At 29.3% G+C, this 17,182-nt stretch overlaps 3 protein-coding genes across 7 annotated transcripts; 2 read left to right on the forward strand and 1 right to left on the reverse strand.

Moving 5' to 3' along the window:
* Positions 1-360: 360 nt before the first annotated feature.
* Sf3b3 (splicing factor 3B subunit 3) lies at positions 361-10,198 on the forward strand. Of its 2 annotated transcripts, XR_001476650.2 has the most exons (14): positions 363-523; positions 867-1,347; positions 1,547-1,719; positions 1,820-2,316; positions 2,401-2,566; positions 2,790-2,958; positions 3,802-3,953; positions 4,233-4,388; positions 4,628-4,922; positions 5,022-5,688; positions 5,779-5,895; positions 6,086-6,464; positions 6,560-7,127; positions 7,225-10,198. XR_001476650.2 is itself a non-coding variant. In XM_015333114.2 (13 exons), exons 2-13 carry the CDS (start codon positions 951-953, stop codon positions 7,046-7,048), a joined length of 3,657 nt encoding a protein of 1,218 aa, XP_015188600.1. In that variant the 5' UTR covers positions 361-523; positions 867-950; the 3' UTR covers positions 7,049-10,198. The 2 variants fall into 2 exon arrangements, 1 of the variants encoding a protein (XP_015188600.1); XM_015333114.2 differs by having other exon boundaries at positions 361-523; positions 6,560-10,198.
* Positions 8,952-13,201, reverse strand: LOC107072849 (uncharacterized). 4 transcript variants are annotated; one of them, XM_015333113.2, is made up of 7 exons: positions 13,041-13,201; positions 12,294-12,485; positions 11,714-12,054; positions 11,361-11,602; positions 11,038-11,232; positions 10,681-10,956; positions 8,952-9,695 (listed from the first exon to the last, which is right to left on the reverse strand). In XM_015333113.2, exons 3-7 carry the CDS (start codon positions 11,859-11,861, stop codon positions 9,651-9,653), a joined length of 906 nt encoding a protein of 301 aa, XP_015188599.1. In that variant the 5' UTR covers positions 11,862-12,054; positions 12,294-12,485; positions 13,041-13,201; the 3' UTR covers positions 8,952-9,650. The 4 variants fall into 4 exon arrangements, with proteins under 4 accessions (XP_015188599.1, XP_015188598.1, XP_015188596.1 ...); XM_015333112.2 differs by having other exon boundaries at positions 11,361-11,605; positions 12,405-12,485; positions 13,041-13,199; XM_015333110.2 differs by having other exon boundaries at positions 11,361-11,605; positions 13,041-13,199.
* A 434-nt stretch (positions 13,202-13,635) lies between these two features.
* On the forward strand, positions 13,636-16,806 carry LOC107072843 (uncharacterized). Its single transcript, XM_015333100.2, is given in 7 exon segments — positions 13,636-14,341; positions 14,411-14,503; positions 14,576-14,909; positions 14,995-15,182; positions 15,252-16,159; positions 16,162-16,239; positions 16,350-16,806. Coding segments are annotated over 7 exon segments (1,935 nt in total). The 5' UTR covers positions 13,636-14,288; the 3' UTR covers positions 16,631-16,806.
* The last annotated feature ends 376 nt before the right edge of the window (positions 16,807-17,182 follow it).

The raw sequence follows: 17,182 nt of genomic DNA on the forward strand, positions 1-17,182 counted from the left end.
CATTCGCGCGCAATCACGTGACTACATAAGTTCCTGTCCCCCAAAATTCTTTGGCGCGTCACTCCTAGAGGGTCCCTAAAAAAACACTATCTATAGCGCCATCTACTATTTTTGTAGTAATAGGTATATACTAATAGATACGTTGCAACAAAATCCACCAATCACAGTACTACTACGTAAGCTTTTGTTATAAAATTCTGTAAAAAATAATAGCTTAATATATAAATATAAATATATTAATATTAGAAACTTGAGTGTAAATTTGATAAATTTGGAAAAAATCATAATTACTATATTAAACAATACTCCGATTAATATTAAAAATGTTTGAACAAATAATCATAATTTTAGTTAACTAGAGGGCACTACGGAGAAAAGCGTCTGATGCTACGTTGAGTCTAAAAATCGTCCGTATAACTCTATTTCCGTTACGGCTTGTGAAGAAGTAATATGGTATTGAACGTATAAGATTCAAAGATCTTGCAGCATCGACAAATGCCTTCGGTATATTTTCATATAAGAGGTAAAATTTTAATTATTTATATATTATATTATATATATACTATTTTATATTTACTCTGTATGTTACTTTTTAGAAATTATTTCAGAAATATATGTGTGTGATATATTGGTACAAATGTAAATCGAATATAATAGTATTCTAAGTTAAATATATACAATATATTTTTATTATTTCTATAGAAAATTTGAAAATATTCAATATTAGTAGTTAAATGTTAAAAATATTGAGATTTTTTTGTTTATTTTATAAAACATTAAATAAATGCATAGGCTACAACGTTTTGTTAATTACTATTCAATTTTGTATCACATATAATATGTTTCATTCAGTTTTATAATTTCAGGGTGGGAAGCTGATATGGTTCTTTGTAAATTTAAGAAAATTTGCATTGTTTGAACTCATACCTTAATAGAAACTAACCGGAACAATGTTTCTCTACAACCTAACATTACAACGTGCTACAGGCATTACCCATGCCGTGCACGGTAACTTTTCTGGAAGCAAAATGCAAGAAATTCTCGTTTCACGTGGAAAATCTTTAGAACTTTTAAGACCAGATCCCAACACTGGAAAAGTTCATACATTACTAACTGTTGAAGTTTTTGGAATTATAAGATCATTAATGGCATTTAGGCTTACAGGCGGAACAAAAGATTACATAGTTATAGGTTCTGATTCAGGACGCATTGTTATTTTAGAATATATTGCTGCTAAAAATATTTTTGAGAAAGTACATCAAGAAACATTTGGCAAAAGTGGTTGTAGACGAATTGTTCCTGGACAGTATTTAGCGATAGATCCAAAAGGCAGAGCTGTTATGATAGGTAATATATTATAATATAAATATTCTCAATTTAAACTATTATACGTATATTATATTGTATACAAATGATTACACTAATTATCCGTGTTTCACCTGAATCACATTGATTACAACATTCTTTATGATAGTACTTTCTATTTCAAATTTTTTTTGTCTAAAATTATATATTAGGAGAAACTAATTTGTTATTAATTTTGTAGGTGCCATTGAAAAACAAAAGCTTGTATATATTTTAAACAGAGATCCTGAAGCCCGTCTCACCATTTCTTCTCCTTTAGAAGCACATAAAAGTAATACGTTAGTATATCATACAGTTGGTGTAGATGTTGGTTTTGAAAATCCTATGTTTGCTTGTTTAGAAATTGATTACGAGGTATGTATATGTATTATTCAAAAAAAAAATAATTCACATCACAGTACAAATAGTTAAATATTTAAATATAATTTGATTTTATAATCTCATTTATTTATAGGAAGCAGACAGTGATCCTACAGGAGATGCAGCTGTTAAAACACAACAAACATTAACTTTATATGAACTTGATCTTGGATTGAATCATGTTGTTCGTAAATACAGTGAACCATTAGAAGAACATGCTAATTTTTTAGTGTCTGTCCCAGGTGGTAATGATGGACCCAGTGGTGTCCTCATTTGTTCCGAGAATTATTTAACTTATAAGAATTTAGGTGATCAGCATGATATTCGTTGTCCTATACCAAGAAGAAGAAATGATCTCGATGATCCAGAAAGAGGCATGATATTTGTATGTTCTGCTACACATAAAACCAAAAGTATGTTCTTCTTTTTGGCACAAACTGAACAAGGAGATATCTTCAAAATTACTTTGGAAACTGATGAAGATATGGTTACTGAAATAAAATTAAAATATTTTGATACTGTACCTGTAGCAACAAGCATGTGCGTATTAAAAACAGGATTCTTATTTGTTGCATCTGAATTTGGAAATCAGTAAGTAGTAACTTTGCTATGTTCGTAGATTTTGAAAACTAACATTTATAATGAATATTATAATAAGAAATATATCCTTTTTAGTTATCTTTATCAAATTGCTCATCTTGGAGATGACGATGATGAACCAGAATTTAGTTCTGCGATGCCTTTAGAAGAAGGAGATACATTTTTCTTCGCGCCCAGACCACTTCGTAATTTAGTATTAGTTGATGAAATGGACAGTTTATCACCTATTATGGCTTGCCAGGTTAATATTAATAATTTCTTCTATTATTTATACATGCACCTTTAAGTATAGAAGTGTCATAATAAATTGTCTCTTCTATGTGGAATGGTGCAAAATCAAAATAATTCTTAGTCGCCTTTAATTTGTATTTGCAAATTGAAGTGAACTCTAAGAATGACAAACATTTATTAATACTTTTGATAATAATTTCGATTAATTATATATAGAATTATTATTTTCTCAGGTTGCTGATTTAGCTAATGAAGACACTCCACAATTGTTCATATCATGTGGCAGAGGACCGCGATCTACTTTTCGTGTATTGCGTCATGGTTTGGAAGTATCAGAAATGGCAGTCAGTGAACTTCCTGGCAATCCAAATGCGGTGTGGACTGTTAAAAGAAGAGTCGATGGTCAGTCTATGAATAAATTGATTTACGATTTCTTTGCATGTTGCTAATTTATTGCTTATCTATCAATGAATTAGATCTTTACAATTATATTTTCACTTTTCAAATTTAGACACATTTTATTTTATTTTTTTTTTTTATTTTTTTTTTTAATATTTTCAGTTATGATTTCTTCATTTATACAGAGGATTAATCTTTTCAATTTATAATTATGTAAAAATTAAGATCAATTGCAAATTCTATATTTTTTATTTTTATTATCTGTATTCCTGTGATATAAAATAATTGTATATAGGTAGATATCATAACTGGAATGATTATAGAAATATTGCTATTACTATTATTTTGCATAGAATCATGAGAAATTAACCCTTTCGCTCAGGTGCTATTGAGATAAAATTGTTCTTCTCGGGAACGCATATATACGCTCTTCGAAGCGAAGCGAAAGGGTTAATAACTTATTTGAACAAAGATAAATGACAGATGTCTCAACGTTAGTATATTACCAATTTGATAAAATGTTAATAAAAGTAAATACTAAAAGAAAATTTAAGTAAACGATATTAATAAACCTGGTGTCTTGATACACTCTTATCAAACACCAGTTCTCTCTTACAGGCTGCCTGCACGCTAATGGTTGAGCCACAGAACACAGAATGACCAAAAGGTAAGGGCTTAGAAACTGGCACGGATGAGAGTTGATTTGCTCCAATAGCCCATCCACTCTTTGTGTGCCATAAAGAAGAGCGTGCACAACCACGATTGAAGATATTAATCGCTTCAATATTCATTCAGTAACATAATTTTATTTCATAATCTAGATAATCTTTTTGATTTTGATTGCAGAGGAATATGATGCATACATCATAGTGTCCTTCGTCAATGCTACTCTTGTGCTTAGTATCGGAGAAACTGTTGAAGAAGTGACAGATTCGGGCTTTCTTGGCACTACTCCTACACTCAGTTGTTCTGCTTTGGGAGAAGATGCTTTAGTACAGGTAAATATTTTTCATATTATAGTAGTGTTGTTGTTGTAAATATTTGTTAAATTGCACTAAGGTATCTCCGGCACCTGGTTCACCACGTGCCGGTCGTCTTTTTTCTGGTGCGAGATTAAAATTAGGGCTAACGGCATTGTTGGAACATTTAGAGACTACTGAATGTTCTTGGTATTAACTGTCCAACAAAAACATCAATGTTTGAACAAAATTATAGATTAATATATCTTATATATTCATATTCATAAATAAGTAGAAGAATTGTGGTATTTCTTGTAGGTATATCCGGATGGTATTCGTCATATTAGAGCCGATAAACGTGTCAATGAATGGAAAGCACCGGGTAAGAAAACGATCGTGAAATGTGCAGTGAATCAACGCCAAGTGGTAATTGCCCTTACTGGTGGAGAATTGGTCTACTTTGAAATGGATCCTGTATGTATTCAATACTTTCTTAATAATAATTATAATATGTTCATATTATTACCGCACCTCCATTGTTCTCTTTGAATGGTTTTAGAAAACGTCAGAGATGTACACAGTGCGGAAATTAAATCACTTTTCTATGAAACACTATTATCGTATATTCGATGTAGACTTGTAGGAAAGTGGACATTTCTTTCATTTGCATAAAATTATAAATGTGTTTATTGTGATATTTATCAATTTTTTAGACTGGACAACTTAATGAATATACAGAAAGGAAGAAGATGCCATCAGAAGTAATGTGTATGGCGCTTGGAAATGTAGCTGTTGGAGAACAACGTTCATGGTTTTTAGCTGTTGGTCTTCAAGACAATACTGTAAGAATTATTTCATTGGATCCATCAGATTGTTTAGCACCTAGAAGTATGCAAGCTCTACCTGCAGCAGCTGAAAGTTTATGTATCGTAGAAATGGGTGTTAAAGAAACTGATAATTCTGAAGATGCAGCACCACAACAACAATTTAGCCTGTATTTAAATATAGGTATTAAAATGAAAAGTATTTTTATAATAAAAAAAAAAAAACATGATTATTTAAGCAATTCAAGTAATACAAAATTATAATATTAATGTCTTTCTTTAGGTTTGCAAAATGGTGTTTTATTAAGGACCGTATTAGATCCTATTTCTGGAGATCTTGCGGATACGCGTACTCGATATTTAGGATCACGACCTGTAAAACTATTTAGAATTAAAATGCAGGGTAATCAGGCAGTGTTAGCTATGAGTAGCAGATCATGGCTTAGCTATTATTATCAAAATCGTTTTCATTTGACGCCTTTATCTTACGAAAGTTTAGAATTTGCCTCTGGCTTCAGTTCTGAACAATGTCCAGAGGGTATCGTTGCTATATCAACAAATACACTTAGAATTTTGGCTCTAGAAAAATTAGGAGCAGTATTCAATCAAGTCAGTTTTCCATTAGAATATACTCCAAGGAAATTTGCTATTCATGTGAATTCTGCGCATATAGCAATCATAGAGACTGAACACAATGCGTACACAGAAGAAACTAAACAACAAAGAAGGTTACAAATGGCAGAAGAAATGCAAGAAGCAGCAGGTGCCGAGGAAGCTGCAGTTGCTAGAGAATTGGCAGAAGCATTTTTATCGGAAGAACCTAATGAAACTGTGTTTGGTGCACCAAGAGCTGGACCTGGTCTTTGGGCATCACTTGTAAGAATTATAGCACCTACATCTGGACATACCTTCGAAGTTCATAGATTAGAACAAAATTTGGCCGCATTATGGTAACTTTATTATATTTCAATTTATTATTAAATATATCAAAGAAGCGTGTGTGTGTGTTTAATATGTATTACTATTTTTTTTTGTTACAGTTTAGGTTTGGTTAAATTTAGTAATCAAGGTGATCAAATGTTCCTCATAGTCGGAGTTGCAAAAGAATTTCAACTTAATCCAAGAGTCAGCAATGGAGGCTTTCTTTATACTTACAAGTTAGTGTGTAACCTCTTTTTATTATTCTATTTTTGCTTCTATATATATATATATATATACATATGATGATAAATACACTATCTGTATTTTTTGATGATATTCCTGCAGTTCTGATATACAATTATAATACATTTTTTGCTATTATCTTATATCGTGTGATATATTCTTAAAAAGTGTATATTTTTTCAGAGTTAATTCGGATTGTAAAAGTATCGAGTTACTACACAAGACTGTCTTGGATGAAGTTCCATTAGCAATTTGTCCATATCAAGGGAGAGTATTAGTTGGTGTTGGAAGAATGCTTCGCCTTTATGACATGGGTAAAAAGAAATTATTACGCAAATGTGAAAACAAGCACATTCCAAATGCTGTTGTTTCCATCAATGCTGTCGGACAACGCATATATGTTAGTGACGTACAAGAATCAGTTTATGCTGTTAGATATAAACGACAGGAAAATCAATTAATCGTTTTTGCTGATGATACGCACCCAAGATGGATCACAGCAACTTGTGTATTAGATTATGATACGGTGGCAACTGCTGATAAGTTTGGAAACATTGCAGTGGTAAATTATAACATTTTCTATAAAGCTAATATAAACAATTGTTATATTTAATTACAAATATTATAATAATAAGCATAATATATTTTTGTTCATAGATACGACTTGCTAGTGGCATTAATGATGATGTTGATGAAGATCCCACTGGTAATAAAGCACTGTGGGACAGAGGTTTATTAAATGGTGCCAGTCAAAAAGCTGATACTGTCGCGTGTTTCCATGTTGGTGAAACTGTTATGTCTTTGCAAAAAGCTACTCTTATTCCTGGTGGATCTGAAAGTTTAGTTTACACGACATTAAATGGCACAGTAGGAGTACTTGTGCCTTTTACCAGTCATGAAGATCATGATTTCTTTCAACATCTTGAGATGCACATGCGTTCGGAACATCCACCGCTCTGTGGAAGAGATCATCTTTCTTTCAGATCATATTATTATCCTGTGAAAAATGTTATAGACGGTGATCTTTGTGAACAATTCAATTCGATTGAACCTTCCAAACAGAAAAGTATTGCTGGTGATCTTGAAAGAACACCATCAGAGGTGTCGAAAAAATTAGAGGATATACGTACACGTTACGCTTTCTAGAATAGATATTTTATAATATTCGAACATATATATTCGCATCTCTATTTTGATTTGTTCACAAATATTCATTGGAAAACATGTAAGTTGATATAGATTTTTATTTTTCAAACAAAATTATTTCTCGACATTTATATAATACCTCGAAAAATAATTTTCATTTATTATCTATATTGCAGTCACACAATAACTACAAAAGTGTATTAAAATGTATTAACGCTTTAAAGCATTCAATTTTTGACGAGTGACCTTATAAATATCATAATTTATCATTTACTATATTAAGTTATATAGTGATTATTCTAAGTATAAGTATAGTATAAATTGTATACGATATTTAAAAAAAGATCAAAAGAGGTTAAATATTTTCATTCGTTTTTTTTTTCTTTACAAAAATAGTTTGTTTTTTTGATTTACTACAAAAGAAAATATATTTAATATTAACTCGAAGTAATTTCAATGTATTTGGCTCTTGAAACAAATACAAGTACACTGGACATTTAAGTATTATCTTTTTACAGATATAATTATAAAAATGAAATAAATTTTATTAAATACTCTAATTTGAACAATTCATAAAATTTAATTAACTATAAACTATATAATTATTTATTTTTATTGTATATTAAATGATTAGAAATTTTATATTTCTTTGTTTTTTGTTTTTTAAGTAATAGGGACCTATCTAAATTTATATTATCAAAATTGGTGTAATATACTAAATGTGTATTATTTCAAGTTTAATATTTTGTATAAATGAGGCTAAAGATAATAATAATTATCAATTTTTTTGTCAACTTAAAATAATAAATAATCTTTAATGTTAATTATATATATATCTAGTGATTTGTTTCATTCATAAGAGTTTTGCTGATATACGTAAAACAAATGTCTCTGTGTAATATTATCATTTTTTAATGCGATTACATTCTCAATCAAATATATTACACACAACCACTTTATATATTAATATCGTAAAAACAATTTGAAAGTATAATATGTATATCACTTGTGCAATAAAAATTCTGACAAATTTACCATTAATCATCAATGATACACAAGTTTTCAACAATAGTGATTAATGATTATAATTATTCATTTAGTAAACGTTTAAGAGTAAATTGTACACAATATTACAATTTTATACAATAAACTCATTAAAGAAGATAAACAGGTAATAATCATATTTGAAAATTTCATCCACTAGCATATTAATAAGTACATTGTAACATCTTTTCAAGTCCTTATAAATAATTATCATTTAACTGTAATCATTATATCATTTTTATACACACAATTTCAATTTATTTTATGTAAAACTCGACAATATTAGTTTATTACGTTTTACTAGACTGCAAACAAATTTTGTAAAATAAAGAACAAGGATATTAAATGAATGGAGTTTCTTTATATACGTAGGTTGGAACTTAAATAGTGGCAACTGTTTATACAAAAGAGTTACATGTTTGCACCTGTTACTGTCTTTCAAAGTAGTCACCAGCATTGTGTAGAACCCGTTAGCAGAGCCTGTTCTGTTGATGGTGCGAATGGAACGGTCCTACTGCCTGTCGAATCTTGACAACAGTTCTGAAGCGAATGCCACGATGGGTTCCGCATGAATTGACGGAAATGTAGAAATTTCTTACGCCGTATCGTAACACTGGATGAGACATGGCAGCAGACCGCTCCATTCGCACCATCAACAGAACAGGCTCTGCTAATGGGTTCTACACAACGCTGGTGACTACTTAACAGGACAGTAACAGGTGCAAACATGTAACTCTTTTGTATCGGTTGTGAATAAATAATTAATAATTTTCATTAAATCATGTTTTTCTAATCACGTTTCTAATCATTCATACACAATGCTTGGGCGTGAAGAAATGAAGCAACAACAACAACATCCTTTGAAGTTTTTTTTTTCCATCATCTAATTGTTTTATTACTTCTATAACTGTATTTTTCTGATATTACTGCAAATTTGTTCTTTGCAGAATTTAAATTCATTCTACACTGATACATCGTTGAAAAATAATACAATTAGTTTAATAATATAGTAACTAACGCTCTTTCTGCGATTTTAATCGAGAAATGAATACGCGATGATGATTGATATATCATGTGTATTATGTAAATATGTTGTATATATGTGTGTGTGTGTATTCGTGTGTGTTCGTGTTACATGGACAGCGTTTACTTTGGTGGGTTCGAAAACTACATAACGTTCGATTTACGTGTGTGTAAACGTAGAATTTAGTTGACATTGTGCACAATAAATAACTAAATAATACACATTTAAAAACAACAATATAATATTTGAATATAATCAATGTATAACATAGATCGTCGATCAATAAATATTAATTATATTATTTCTATTCTAAATTCAATCAAAAAGTGGAGAAGTATTCACAGCACGTAGAACGAACGTAGGAACGACCGTTATATTAAATATGTACGAGGGTTTTATTATAACAACCAGTGGCAGCAGTGCTTTTCGTGAAGTTAATCATGCAGTAACATATGGTCAGTCAGTCAAAGGGTAACCCAGATCTCGTTCCTTGAGTCGCGTTTGAGAAATAGGTCTAACGATCATCGTTTACATTTACTTAATTTTCCCCGCGTTATACGTAAACGCGTTGAACGCATGCTGTAAATAATAAAATAAATTCGTTCGTTACAATGTCGGGTTGATCTAATATTAACAACTTCAACTAATAGCCTTACATATTTCTATAATCGAAAAAACTTTATGTAACAGGGCTCAGAAAATACCATGTCTCCTTGCCTTGTACTTAAATTTAAAGCATGTTATTAATTATCCCTGCACAATAGATACATCATCGGCTAGATGGATAAATAATCACTCTTGACTTTAATTATAATCTTCGTACATTATAACACTACTTCAGTCTGATATTTGTTATTATTTTTGTACTGCAAATTTAACAAAGGTCTTACAAGTTTATATCATTGTAATGACATTATAAAATTTTATTTTTTTCTTTTACTTTTTATTTATTTTTTTTTATTTATTTATTTATTCATTTATTTATTTATTTATTTGGGTTATGGAAATGAATAATATTTATGTATTTAGAACACATTTCAGGAACATCCTGTATATTTCCAGCTACCAAATGAAGGTGCTTTTGATACGTATACACATTCTTATAATACTATCAGACGACTCACACATTGTTGTAGCAGAATATCACACTACATACTATTGTCTATTCCTTAATATAATAGTGTCCTTTTACAAATCTGTTTATTATTAAACGTATATAATAAAAAATAATTTAAAAGGTAATATATAATAAAGAAAATTATATATCTGTATTTTAATTTGTATATTATTGATAAAAATAATAATAATAATAATAATAATAATTGCATAACTGTTTTAATATCTGTCTTCACATTACGAATAATAATAATAATAATAATAATAACAGTCTATTAACATATCTTTGAAATAATTATTATAAAAAGGAACTATATATATAAATATATATATAGTGGGTGTAACATTATAAAATATATTTTATGAAACAGAAATTAATATAAAACATGCTCCATCTTGATGCTTTTTATTCTTATTTATATTGAACATTTTATTTACTATTACTCACCCCAGAAGAGGAGGAGTTGTCAACGGGCTTGTAAAGTGGCGCTGGTGTGTGATTGTGAATATCCTGAGTCTCATAATTTGACCCACTGCGACTTTGTATTAGAGAAAGTACAAATGCTAAAACAGCACACGAGAGACCAAGTGCTGCAGCGGCAGATAATTGGGAACGTGTGCGTCGCGGTACCCAACCTCCGCTATGGTATTCCCATATGGAATATGCCAATAGCGCACTGCTTAATGAGTAAGATAAGCCTATACCAGTGAATACCCATGTATTCTGCAAAGATAACATTTTATAAATCAATAATATTTCAAACAATAATATTGGTAACAACAGAGCTTACTTGTGACAACTTACCAGCCTAGACCAATTGAAAGGAAATACATAAATAACGTGCGAAATATCAAGAAAAAGAAGTAATGCAGTTATCAAGAAACAGAGAACAGCGACAAATATCATGAATCTCAAACGTCCGGGCAGAGGCAGCATAAAAAGACTGACTTTGGCAGTACCAGAACTGCATAAAGTAACCAAACAAGCTGCGGATGATATCTGTAAGATATATATATATATATATCAGATAATTTTATACAAAAGATATCACGTATCACTTTTCATTATTTACCATTTTAAAACATATTACTATAATAAAATTTCTTTGTTTATATAATTGTACTCACAAGTAATAGGAGTCGAACAGCGCCAGTAGCTGTTTTAAGATGACCCTGTATGTCGCAGTAAAAAACCAAATGACTAGTTCGTGGCCATGGCAGTGTATTTGAGGAAGGGCCATGCCTATGGTCATTATGGCCATAATGATCATGATAGTTTGCGTGCGAGTCCCAGGAATGGAATGTGGTATGGATTCCTGGTGAATCCAGTTCCGATGATTGGGAGCTAATTCGCCCCCCTGTTCTACTACCTGCTATTAACAAAGTATAATAACCATATGCAAACAATGTAATAGTATACGTATAAATATGAAGCCAAAATGTATCTATTAATATATAATGAATATGAATGTTTTTTATACCGATTTCGAAGTCTTGAATATCCTCAGGTTTAGAATATGCAGAGGGTGGCGGTTCCAAGTCACGAATTTCTTCCAAAAGAAGCACCTCTATTTCGTCGGCTGCGTATAAGTCCGAAACCGAGCGAAGATGATGCCGAGTCTCGCTCATTACTTAGACGCGCTCGTTTAGTTTGCTCCTTCCTGCCTGTCGTGTTTCCTTTCTACTTCATCTGCCAGCAACCACCACTCAATGCTTGACCGACTTAGATGCTGATCCATTCGTTTGTTCGCCATTGCCTGCAAATACTGCGTGCCATTTCTAGATTTGCAAGCAATACCAGTCCCCCACCCTCTGGCCACACCTACAGCAAATTACATTTAATTTTAATATTAATGATTTTCATTTGCAAGAAATAACACAATAATTAAAGCGTATTCCTTTATATGCTAAATACATATCAATTAAGATGTACCACCAAAATGCAGCGTAAATTTGCATACAAAAATACATATAATAATCTTTTATAGCGATAATAACACAGAATGCTTTTTAAAAAAAGCTTAAGCAGTGTTCATACCTTACATACAGGTTAATGCTAACCTTTTCAACTCTATTTCTCAAATTTTATATAATACGCTTGCATTTATTTGATGCAAAAATGTAATAATTGATATAGGATATAGCTGAATACAATTGGTTAAATCCGTGTACCAGTGATCAACGCATAGGTCAACGCGTTGCTTCAAAATTTTTTTAATAACATGCTTATGTCTTAAGACTTCTTATTAAAACCTGTAATATAAAGACAAAATACAATGATGATTTTTTTTTTGTTTTTTTATTTATTTCACTATTATTTTTGCTGTACAAGCACACTTGATTCTAAAAATGTAAATAATAAAGAAGAAGAAATGTCACTAATAATATATAAAATATATTCCTTACAAATTCAATAATATTATAACAAAATTATAATATCACTTGACATTTACAAATAAATATACATATATATATATATTATAAATCAAGTGTTATAACCTACAAATTTATAATCTGTCAACTTGCAACTTTGTTGCAGTATAACTGGACACGTTATTTTATTAACGGTTAAGAACATTTTTATAATAAATGCACGCGTATAATTAAACTTTAAAATTATATTTAATTTCATTATTTGTTTAAAATAATATATATCAAATGATTATTAAAAACGATTATTAGAAGAAGTCGCGTTTGTTTAACAAATCTTATCTCAGCACATTTAGAACTTATATTTTTATTAATTCGTTACAAGTATGGAATAAACCTAATTTAATAAAATATTTTCAAATGATGACAAAGGTATACCTCTAATCGTTTTTTTTTTATCGAAGCACGTAGATCACATGTTTCCAAAGTTTTCCAAATTGAAATTATCAATTTCTCAGTCAATGGCCGCCATTGCTTTTCGGCTGTTTTGCTTTGGATGTATGTCCATTAGAGGGTTCTAGCTAAGCCAGCTGGGAGCTCACTGATCTTTCTTATGTTGTGTTTTGTACAATTTCCCAATTATTTAAAATTAATTTTGATCATTTCTCCAAGTAACAAAATTGTCAAAATATTATTTAAATTGAAATCAAAGAAATATTTCAAAGAGATGATATTTGGAAAACAACTATCCAATCAAATTATCAAGATTAATTTTTAAATGATTCAATGTTAAATTTACATAAATTATTTCTTTTTTATTTCTGATTTTTTTATTATTTCAAATATTTAAAAGAAAATTATGGAGGTTAGAGGTAAGGAGTAAAATTTCTTATGGGAGAAAATTTGAAAAAGTGTCCAGCGTATGCTATAAATAACAGTTCAAAAACCTTCCAGAATGGCGCTGGTGTAGACAAAGTAGTATGAGAAGTATGCCGAGTTAAAAAATTTAATATTATTGCCGACTAAGGTAGTTAATTATTGAAAGTTTCAACTACTTGCGTAGTACAAAATAATTTAGTAAATATAACCTTAAAAAATTATATTATTATGAGAAAACGTGTAGCTAGAGTGATTTTATTTCGTGAACTGTGAATAGTACGTTTATTGATTTTTTATCATTTAATTTGATGAAAAAGTATGTGAATAATAACAAAACAGTTATGGGTAAAATTTGTGTTCCTTGTTTATTTCCCAATCCTACTCTAATAATATTTGGCGCTTCTTTTAAAATTTACTCTGATGCTATTGTGGCGCCACCCTAATTGAATGCATTTCGACGGACACTCTTACCTCTACCCTCCATAAAGAAAATCTTCATTAATACTTACATTCATTGGTAAACGTAACAACCAATAAGATTCATTCTAAATTCATTTACAAAGTTTCAAGCTTAGAAATTCGCCTTAAGTGCAATAATGCATTTAAACGAGAAATGAAAATAATTCTATCAAATTTTATATTTTTGTTATAAGTATAAAATAAAAGATATATAATAATTATAGATTGTTAGAAGTTTCTTGTTTATATATAATCATTTAACAAGTGAAATAAATAATATTAAAAGATAAACTTTGTTTATGAGACCCGGCTTTTTCATTTGTGTACTATTAAAGCACGTGTTATACAATGGCTATATTCGGCAGATGTGAAGACCTTAAATTAGTACCCTGGTTTTCACCGTAAGTAATTAATTAATTATACAATTTATTAGTATATATCGTATCATAATATTTTTAATAATTTAAAAGGGCTGAATGGTATAAAGTATACGAGAAAATTTATTCCAACAACAATAATGAACAGACTGAAGCATACGAGATACTTTTGGTATGGAAGGCTAGGTAAGATATAAACAAATATTAACAATTGCTTAAATGCTATGAAAACAAAGAAATAACATAGAGGATTTTTAGAATGCCAAAAATACCAGTTGGAGTGGATTGTACTTTATCCATCCTTCAAGTTTGTCTGAGAGATCGTGAATGGACTCCTAAAATTGATAATGCTGAATTACCTATAGATTATGAGAATGATTTGTGTCTAATGTATTCTACTGCCATAATGAGATTTCTTAATCATATTTCTAACGTTGGACATACCAAGCAAACATCTTTGTTTCAGATCGCTAAACAAATTAATATTCCAGAATGGGTAGTTAATCTGAGACATGATGCTGCTCATGGACATGAATTACCATCCATTGATGTCTTGAGATTAGCTGCTAATTTATTGCTGACATGGTTGCATGTAGGTTTTTCTTTTAAATAATATTATTATTGTTTATGATTATTATTGATTAGAAATGAAAGAACAATAAGGATTTTGTTTGAAGGAAGAGTATTGGGTCACCGAGGCTAAAGCTCTAGAAAAATATTATAATAAAAAGGCAGAAGTAACAGAAGTAAATGAATTGGAAGACGCTGAAGCTTTTTCAGATTTAATTCAATTGTGGATAGCTATCGGTTTATATATTCGTGCTGGTTACGTTTTAGTGAATTCTATACCAGATAAGGAATTACAGTAAGTACCAATCATAAATGATAATAAGATTTTTTTTTATGAATATTATATATTTTTATGTTATTATAGAGAAACTTTACATGATTTACGTATGTATGCTGTTAAATTAACACAGCAGACTAAAAACGATGAAGAAGATACCGAACATGTAGAAGAATTGAAGAATGTTAAGATTAAAAAGAAATACAGTTTATCAGCTGCACGTGCCATTCTTCTAGTTGAAATATCCAGATATCTTGGAAGAAACAATCAAATTACTAATAAGGACAAAATAGTTATAAATACATTATTAGAAAGTGAAGCATTTTTATTAACTACAGATGTTTTTTCTATATTTTCTGATAAAGATGACACGGAAACTAATGATGAAGATCAATTACCAATAGATTTGATACAATTTTGGCAAGATATTATTATCTTACTACAAAATGTTAATATGTTGGAAGCTTTGATCTTAAGTTTACTTACATTAGTAAGAAATGAACAGGAATCAGAAAATAAAAGACATATGGCGGCTTTATGGATAAATACTATTGCTCAGGGTTTTGTAAAATTAACTCTTAGTCAACAAATGTTTTGTATCTTACAACATAAATTACGACAAACGAAAAAAAGCCTATCTCAAAAAATATTAAATCACAGGGTTGAAGAGAAAATGAATAAGAATCATCCACATTTGAGAAATGCACTTTTCTTAAACATATCAAATACAGTTCCACGTTTTCTAACTGATGTTCATTTTCTCTCAGACATTATAATTAATGCAAATAGATTTACTTGTAAATTTGTATCACCTCTTCTACAACTTGTGATACCAAAACTTGAAGAATATAAAAAGAAATATTTACTTAACTTGATACGAATTTATATACACAATGACTTTGATATTAAACTTGATGAACTTGACAGTCAAACTGATGAAAAAATATTTACAATCGCAGATTATAATAAAATAAATTCTGAACATAATGATGAACTCCAAAAAAAGAAGAACCATTAATAAAGTTAACATTAGGAGATAACCAAATTCGTAATACCCAATGGAAATTAACAGATGGTAAGTGAATCAAATGTTACGCTTATCTATCTAATATAATAATAGAAATAATATACATAATTCTTTTTATACATTAAATATACATGAAAATTTTGATTTTTTTTTTATAGCAAAATACAGTTGGAAAAAATGTCCAATTGGTATATTACCATGGCAAATTGACTCTTTACAATATTTACAACCTATTAAAATAATAGCAACAAAGTCCAATGTGCTAATGTTAAAATCTGATATCATACCTGGTATTGTTGATAAGACTAATTTGAAAATGCAAAGTCAAATTAATTGGGATGATGTATTAAGGGCGAAGAAAAGATTGAAGAGAAAACGACATAAAAGAGAGGATGATATAATGTATAAGGCCATAAAAATTGTTAAAATGCAAAAATAGTTGGTGTTTTTCAGTTTCGTATTGTTATGTTGATGATTAAAGTCCATTGACTGCAAAAATATCAAGAAAAAAACATGAATAAATTTATACATACATGTATATATATTTTTAGCGAATAAATTATATCTATTATGTATAGAGAAACTTTTCACATTTATTGAAAATTATATCTTTTCCTAATAAAAAATAATAATAATAATAAATGCATATATCAGTCTTATTTGTATCTGTATATAAAATTTTTTATATATTTCAACGTATTCTTAACTTATTTTATTATATTAACTAAATATTTTTATTATTTAGATTTGTAAATGTTAAGTTTTGCGCGTTTAATATTTATTTACAAATTATATATATATAATAATTTGATCTTATCAAAATTATACTACGTATATATATATATATATAAAGTCCAGGCACCTTTGCATACTATCAAATTAAATGACTTCATATATACTAATTTCAAGATATACATCATATAATGATTTCATTGTTAAACAAAAAATTATTGATAAAGATCAATAAAAACATTTGTATTTTTGTAACGAT

Source organism: Polistes dominula, unplaced genomic scaffold (assembly GCF_049000335.1).
Source record: "Polistes dominula isolate Pdom_NZ unplaced genomic scaffold, Pdom_raw_medaka contig_68, whole genome shotgun sequence".
Lineage (NCBI taxonomy): Eukaryota > Metazoa > Arthropoda > Insecta > Hymenoptera > Vespidae > Polistes > Polistes dominula.